The sequence below is a fragment of the Plasmodium inui genome (genome assembly GCF_000524495.1).
Source record: "Plasmodium inui San Antonio 1 unplaced genomic scaffold supercont1.9, whole genome shotgun sequence".
Lineage (NCBI taxonomy): Eukaryota > Apicomplexa > Aconoidasida > Haemosporida > Plasmodiidae > Plasmodium > Plasmodium inui.
The window spans coordinates 289,680-297,419 of NW_008481843.1; the positions used below are offsets into that span (position 1 = coordinate 289,680).

The following is a 7,740-nucleotide window of genomic DNA, read 5'->3' on the forward strand; positions in this document are numbered from 1 at the left end:
GTTCTTCGAAATTTTCTCCAAAAAAAAAAAAAAATACACAAAATAAGCGCATCATTTTGCATGCTATAGGATATACATTGGGGAGCAGTTCGAAGTGCTCATTCGTTAGTTCACTTATCGAAAATGTAAATTTTCTTGTTTATCATTTTATTGTTTTTTTTTTTTTTCTTCTTAAAGCAGCCCATGAGGTATCACTCTCTTTTCATATGCTCACATAAGGTTCATACGAAGGAAGTGGGTGGGAAAAACACGCCAAAAGATATTTACACCCTTTTGCTGCCTTCACGTCCACACCTGCTACACGGAGGGAGATGCAGGATAGCAAGGAAGAATCCATCAGGAGTGAACCCAACAGGGGAGATGGCCCCACGAGGACCAACAACGATAGGAAGAAGAAGAGGAAAGAAAAAGAAGAAAAATGCACAAATAAAATTACTAACTTCTTCAAGATTGTAAAGAGTGGCAAAGTGGCCAAGACCCTCCAGACACCGAACCCCTCCAACTGTGAGAACAACCAACATGTCGACGAGCACGCATCGGACATACATACCATCATAAATATAGACTCCCTAGGGAGGAATTCCCAAGTGAAGGAAAATATACACCAGACTTGTGACCAGAATGTGTTACTCACTCATGTAGATGCGCCAGGAGAAGAGGGGACAAGTCAAATGGAATATCCCCCAAGAGAGGAGAGCCCATTTTATGCCTCACCAAGAGTAGAAAATGAACTGTCCAGAAGGATGGACCAAATCAATGTGAACCCGTCTCCTCAGACATGTGGAATTTCCAATGTGAAATCGATTTTGTGGAGGGACGTGAGTAGGGTGCCAACCCTTAGCGCGACGTTGATGAGGAAGGAGGAAGGGGGTGACATCAAAACTGATGGTGAAGAGAAGCCGCGTGACGAAATTCCCCCTGATTGGAAACCCCCCCATGGGGAACCCCAAGACGAGGGGAACAAAAGAGAAAGGGGACTCAAAAGGAAAAAAAATGACTCGGGTGAATCGGATGAATTGGACCAATCGGTTCAATCGGATCAATCGAACCAATCGGATCAATGGAATCAATCGAATCAATCGAATCAATCGGATGAATTGGATTACTCTGATGACGAGCATGACGCGAATAGCTCACTGGATATGAGCGTAACGGAAGAGGATGGTGCCGGTGGTGTTCCTGGGCAGGATCAGTCGAAGAGACCCCGCGTAGACCTCTCTTCTAGACCACCCACAGAAGCGAATGACATTGAAAATGTTCACTTAGAACCCAATAGGAGAGACGACAGAGACAAAAATGTGCGCTCCTCCATCCCCCCTGAAGAAGGCGCAAAGGTAGTGAAGGCGAGGAAAATCTCCCTCGTCAATTTTTTCGGCAATGACATTCAAATCACTGTGAATGTGAATAAGGACAGTGCTTCCGAGGGTGGGTTCAGCAGTGCGGATAGCGACGGGACCGGGTCTAGCCTCGGCTGCACCAGAAGGTCCAAACTCAGGCGGGGCGCCAAAAGCGGGGCGAGAAGCGGAACAGGTGCAGATAATACACTTAAAAGGCGAACTGGTGAAGGTAAACTTAAAGGCGAAACTGGTGGAAGGACACCCAAACGCGGCGCCGGCGGAGACGAAGCAGACACCCTCAGAAAGCTAAACCCATCGTACAAAAGAAACTCCATTTCGGACGTAGAAAGATATATCAAAAATAATGGTGCAATCTATGTGAAGAAAAGAAAAAGGGAAAGGTATAACCCCGATAGCTGTGACAGAGGGGAAGGGGGTCAAGCCAATGATGAGTTGTCCCAAAACGGACATGCGAACAACCCCGTAACACCAGGAAACAGAAATTATGTAAAGGAAAACAAACGAGTGTTAAAATCAGATAATGAATTTGAATTGGAGCGAGCCAAAACGAAGAGGGTAGGGATCGGGAGAGTCAGTTGTGCAGGGGTAGGTGCGTGCACGAGCATTGGCATTGACACAGACGCCCAAGCGCATGCCGACGCGGGGGAAGGACGCAACAACTCTAGTAGCAGGGCTGGCAGAAAGACGTGCCTGAACGTTGGCTTTGTTACCGGGTTCTGCAGAAAGGCGAGGAAAAGCTGCGCAGTGGGTGTAGGTGGCGGCGATGCTGATGGAAATGATGATGACGATCACTCTCAACATGACGAAGATGACCCCTCTGGCGAACCCGACTTCCCCCCCATCGTGCACCCAGATGGCGCATGGGTGAAACACGCAACGAAGGCACAAAAGAGGAACAGAAAAGACGGCGCAATTGGGAACCATTTCGAAACGAATCTATACCAAATGAAAAATAACGTACAGGAAAAATTAACCTCCATTAAAAATAGCTTCAGGCTAAATGATAACGTAAGTGATATTCTGAATGAGAAGAAGCGGATCAAAATTCTTCGAGTTCTGAATAAGTACTATTTTGACAGAGAGTACAATGACTACGTGGGGGGTCAGCAGGGAAGGGGAAGCCCCCAGAAGGGCGCCAGGCAGAAGGGTGGCACGTCAAAGTGTTCCACCGCGCACTGCTCCTTCGCGAAAGGCGGCGCCCCACGCGAGCTGCTGAGAGACCACTCGAGCAAACCCTTCACCTTCTTCATCGCGGGGAAGTTCACCCTCTTTAGCAACTTCGCACTGACGAAGAAGCTGAAAGATGCAGGGTACGGGATCACGAGCAACTTGCGGAGAAGCAACGCATTAATCATTGGACACGATTTAAGTGAGGATTTTGTAAAAAAAATGGAAAAGTTTAATGGTCGCATCTTTGGTGAAGAGGCTATTCTACACCACCTAAATGTAGACATAAAAAAACGCATTGATCTTTTTTCCCCGATAAATAAAAATAACGCAAAACGGTACAAGTTTCTAATTAACCAGACTAATATAGATAGTGCACCGACAGAATCGATTGAGAGAAGGGTTCTTCAATTCTGCAGAGCCATACGGAGGAACTTGTCTGAAAGTTTAGAGGCTTCTCATTCTGGGTATAAAAGTTTGTTTCTTTCTAATTTGACCAAACGGTTAAGTGACTTTTTTTTGTTTTTGCATTTGTCCAAGGGGAAGTTCCACTCCGACATAAACTCCCTGCTGTATCGGTACAGCAGAAAGCACCACGAGTTGATGCTCCGGCTGCGCAGTGATGAGAAGGCTTCAAACCTAGTGCACCCTCTGCGCAGTGATGAGAAGCCTTCCCAGTCAGTTCCCCCCCTCCGCAACGACGAGGAGACTTCCGAGTTAGTGCTCTTCGTTCGCAACCTCTGCGACGTTTTTTCCGCGTGCTACGTCAGTGACGACTTGTTGAGGTGCGGCCCGGTGGGAGAGTTCATTTCGGCCAGAGAAAACAGGTCCAAGGAAAAGCCTCTGGACAGTCAAGCCAGCACCCCCCCGAGAGGCATCCCCCACCCGATGATGTATCCATCTCAGAGCAGCCAGTCAAAGGAAGACAACCCGGAAGGGGAGAGAAAGGACACTGACATGGAGAAGAAAATACGCCCCCCAGGAGGAGATCACGATGGGGATGGCTATGGAGATGTCCATGAAGATGACCCTGCCGATGAGTCCTCCCTGGAGTACATCTCCCCCGAGGCCTACTTCGAGGAGACGGACCAATCCGGCGAAATGTTCAACGAGGAAAAGGAACTCAACAATGACAGTGCGACTTCCTTCGAGAGAAGCATAACGCATAACATGAAGAAGAGTGAGAAGCTGAAAATCGTGACAAACTTATGGAGAGTCTTCTTTCGGCCAAACAGTCTCTACGAAATTGCAGGGCATAAAAATGAAGTTTTGAACCTGTACAGAATTTTGAGGAAGCTCTTTCCAGAAACAGGCGTACAGACACCCTCCTCCAATGGAAGGTCAACCTCCCCAAAGAGACGTGGCCAAGGAGAAGATCCATCAGACATGCATCAAGAGAGAACCAAAATCATATTTTTAGTCTACCCCCCCAACTGTGGAGTAAAGAGATTAGTAGAGCTCATCTGCTACGCCTGTGATTTATGTCCAATATACGAGAGCAAAGTGCAGAAGTACAAAAATATAAACTATTTTTTTAAATACACACATGGGTTGAAACCGATATCTATATATAACGCTAATAAGTTAGACAAAAATGCTCTAAACGAATTGAACGATCGGAATGATATCAGCATTTGCATGTATGAGGACAAGGATTACGTGATGAATAGCTTATCCAGTTTCTCCTTCCCTCTGTTGGATAACATAAACCATGTGCTTATTAAATTTGGCGTTCCTTCCAGAGATGCTTTATTTTACAGATGCTTCTCTGTCTGTTCTTGTGTTATAAAAAATTTGAATAAAGGACTCTTTAGGATATTTTTTGAGACATGTCGGTTGAAGGATTTTTCCTACTCTATCGAAAGCGTCTACAGTAAGATGCACCTCGTCGCTTCGTATGTCAATTATATGCAGCGGGGGAGGGATGCACTCTGTGTTAGCGCCCAGGAGCGAGGAGTGAAGACAGCGGACGAATCTGTCTTTAACTTCCCCAATGATGTGTTGCAGGAGTATATATTGAACCATCTCATGAATCGATTCTTTATGAGCAACTATGACGAGGTGGAGCTCGCGCTGAGCGGCAAGATAAGCGGCAAGTTAGGAAGCGAATTAGGAAGCGAATTAGGAAACGAATTAGGAAACGAATTAGGCGACGAATTAACAAACCAGTTAGACGACGAGTTCGGCGGCGCGGCGAAATACTTGCGCAGCAATGGGCCAACGGTTTGCCACACGCGCGACCACACGTACAGGGATAACAGGACAACTCGCCAGACAAACGCAAATGTGATGAAGAGGCTAAACGAAGACTATTACTTCTTTAGAGGATTCGACGTGGAGGACATACGCAGTCTGGTCCACGACTGGTATGATAAGATGCACATACAGGACGAGAAATTAAATTTCGACTTAACAATAAAAAGGAATAGCAACTTACTGCAGGATAGGAGCGATTATTTGTATATGGACGACGGGGCCAAGCGGGACAGAGAGCGCATTCTTATTAAAGTCTTGGAGCTTTTTTTATACGCCTCCATTTTGGTCAAGTCAGATGATATTAACATAAATTTGATTTCCGTCGATATGGCCGTGTACTGGAGGAAATACCTCTTCATGAGTCCTTCCTTCCGGCTGGCGTGGCGCGGCAGGGGAGGTGGCACAGAAGGGGGCAGAAAAAGTGTCACAGAAGACGCCATAGAATGCGGCATAGAAAGCAGCATAGACAGCGGCATAGACAGCGGCATAGAAAGCGGCAGTAGGGGAGACATACGAGACGGCCTAGAAGGTGGCATTGGGGACGGAAGACGAGGCAATCGAGGGGGCGGGAAAAACCTGGCGGCACGGCAAAAGGGCGAAGAATGCGTCGCCCCCCTAACAAGACGAAGCAACAACAACTTCATCAACGAGACGAAGGTGAAAGACCACTTGAAGGGGAAGATGGACAAGTGCAACAAAATATTCTGCGAGAAGGTGAAGAAGTATCGGAGCCTGATGGCGCACTTCGGATGCCCCTTCAACTTCTCCTCCGCCGGCATCGTGTACGACTTTCTTCAGAACAGCAAGGTGGCGAATTTGTCTCCCCGCAGGCGTGGTGACGCGGGGCGGTGATGCGGAGCGGCGATGAGAATCTGTTAAGCGAATCTGTTATGCAAACCGCTGCGCAAATCGCTATCCGCCGCTAGCCCCGCTTTTGTCGCCTCCTCCCCCCTTCTGAAAGACCAGCGTGGAGGTGTGGCCCATCTTGAAGCTCCTGAAGACCTTGCCCCGGGGGGTGAACATAACGTTTTTTTTCCAGCTGGGAGGACCCTCCGAGGAAGACCCACAGGCATTCATCATGCTAGGGACATACCTCAGTGATTTATAAACGAAATAGGAAGCAGAGAAGTCAACCTTCTCCAACAAGGACAAAGAAAACGTGTTGGAAAAATCGCATGTTAAGTACTTGTCATTGATTCGGAGGTGTAAGAAGCCACTCTCCTTAAGCAGTAGAGAGCCATTTTTAAATAGCCAATAAAGTATCCTGTTGAGTAAGAGGTACTCGGACTTTTTGTAATATTTGAGAAAGATATTCCTGTCGCTGTGGAGCTTTTCCTTTTGTATGTTCCAGTTGGTCTGTATGAAGTCATCCGACGGGAGGACGAATGGGAAGTTAAAAATGATCACGTCAAATGTGTTGTGCAGAAAATGATCTCCAATTTTTTCGACATCAACTCCGGGAACATAGATACCTCCACAAGATTCTAATATTTTTAAATTCTTCGAAAAAATGCTGCCACAGTTCCTTAGCAACACATCTGGGCTCTCCATCGACGTGGCCACTACTTGACATGGACACAACTTTCTCTGCAGTAAAGTACTAAATGATAGGTTCCCTTCGCCCACACATAAAACCTTTTTCTCTTTTTCGTAAATGACGTCTGCTATGAGTAAATCGGAGTAGTCATTATTCTTTATGCACTCCATTAGATACTCCTGGTACCTTCCTTTGATGTAATCTTCCTTCCCATTCGCTAACTCCTTTTTCAATCTATCGTAATCTGCTTTTATGCGCTCTATATATTTGTTTAAATTTTCCCTACTCATCAGTTCGGTACGTAACGTGTCTTTTTTTTCCTCCCCTTCATTTAGTTGTTCTTTCCCAATGTGGTACTTGCCTATGTGTATTAATTTTTCGAATATCCCCGGCTGTTTCTCCAACTGGTGTAATTTGTGGATCATTTCGGTGAAATGCGATTTGCCTACCTTGTGGGGGAGTACTTTACGTCTGGCCCCTCTGGCACATGTGGGAGAAAATCGACTCATCATTTTTGGCACTCCCGTGTCCTGGGGGGAGATATCCAAACGAGTTGGGGATGTGCCCGGCGTAGCGGCCAAGGGGGGAACTCCTTAAAAGCATATAACAGATGCGAATAGTCGCCATTTTCATGGGGAACTGCGCCTCTCTCCCCCCGGTATTGCAATTGGGGTAGCAATTGGGGTAGCAACGGAGATCGCGATTTGCATTGCCAGCAGCTAAGTAACCACTTAAACGAACTGGCGCATTGCCTACCTCTATCGATGGGGCGATTCACAAACGTAGGGGCTGCGTACCATTTTATAGGCCAAGTGCGCGATCCGGCTTGGCGCATTTTTTCCCAGCTTCTCACATTTTTATCGTGTGTCACATTTTTACCGCCTTCCGCCCCAATTGTGCGCAAAGAAGGAAAAACACAAAAAAAATTCCACACAATGGTAAGAATAAGATATGCAGTGTTCGAGCGCGCCACGCGGAATGGCCATTTTTGTTCACCCTCTGACAATTTGAAAGAATGCCAATCTGATCGAAGTGTCACCCTGATGATGTCACAGGTGACGCCAGCGTGATGAGCATACTTTCGTGACGTACACTCAATCGCACATTTGGGATCTTCCAACGCCACGGACATAGGGACTGCAGCAAAATATATGTCCATTCAAGGCGGCTTAATTTGGAATCCGCCCACGGGAAGCAGCACAGAGTAGCGTACTCGTTGACTTCGCCCTTCCATCCGCCCTTCCCCATTTGTTTTGTGAATTTTATTTTACGTTATTTTATCTTTTTTTTTTGAATTATTCATGAGTTCTTTGTGAGTTCTTTTTGAATTATTTTTTCAATTCTTTTTGAATTCTTTTTGAATCATTTTTGAAGTATTTTTGAAGTATTTTTGAATTTTCCTTTTTTACCGCCCCCCTACTT

The 7,740-nt window shown here is 46.4% G+C and overlaps 2 protein-coding genes across 2 annotated transcripts; one reads left to right on the forward strand and one right to left on the reverse strand.

Moving 5' to 3' along the window:
* Positions 1–311: 311 nt before the first annotated feature.
* On the forward strand, positions 312–5,633 carry C922_02540 (hypothetical protein; the record flags this gene model as incomplete). Its single annotated transcript, XM_008818139.1, has 1 exon — positions 312–5,633. The coding sequence occupies one exon, from the start codon at positions 312–314 to the stop codon at positions 5,631–5,633; it is 5,322 nt and encodes a 1,773-aa protein (XP_008816361.1).
* A 60-nt stretch (positions 5,634–5,693) lies between these two features.
* C922_02541 (hypothetical protein) lies at positions 5,694–6,830 on the reverse strand (the record flags this gene model as incomplete). The annotated part of the gene is made up of 1 exon (XM_008818140.1): positions 5,694–6,830. The coding sequence occupies one exon, from the start codon at positions 6,828–6,830 to the stop codon at positions 5,694–5,696; it is 1,137 nt and encodes a 378-aa protein (XP_008816362.1).
* Positions 6,831–7,740: the final 910 nt, after the last annotated feature.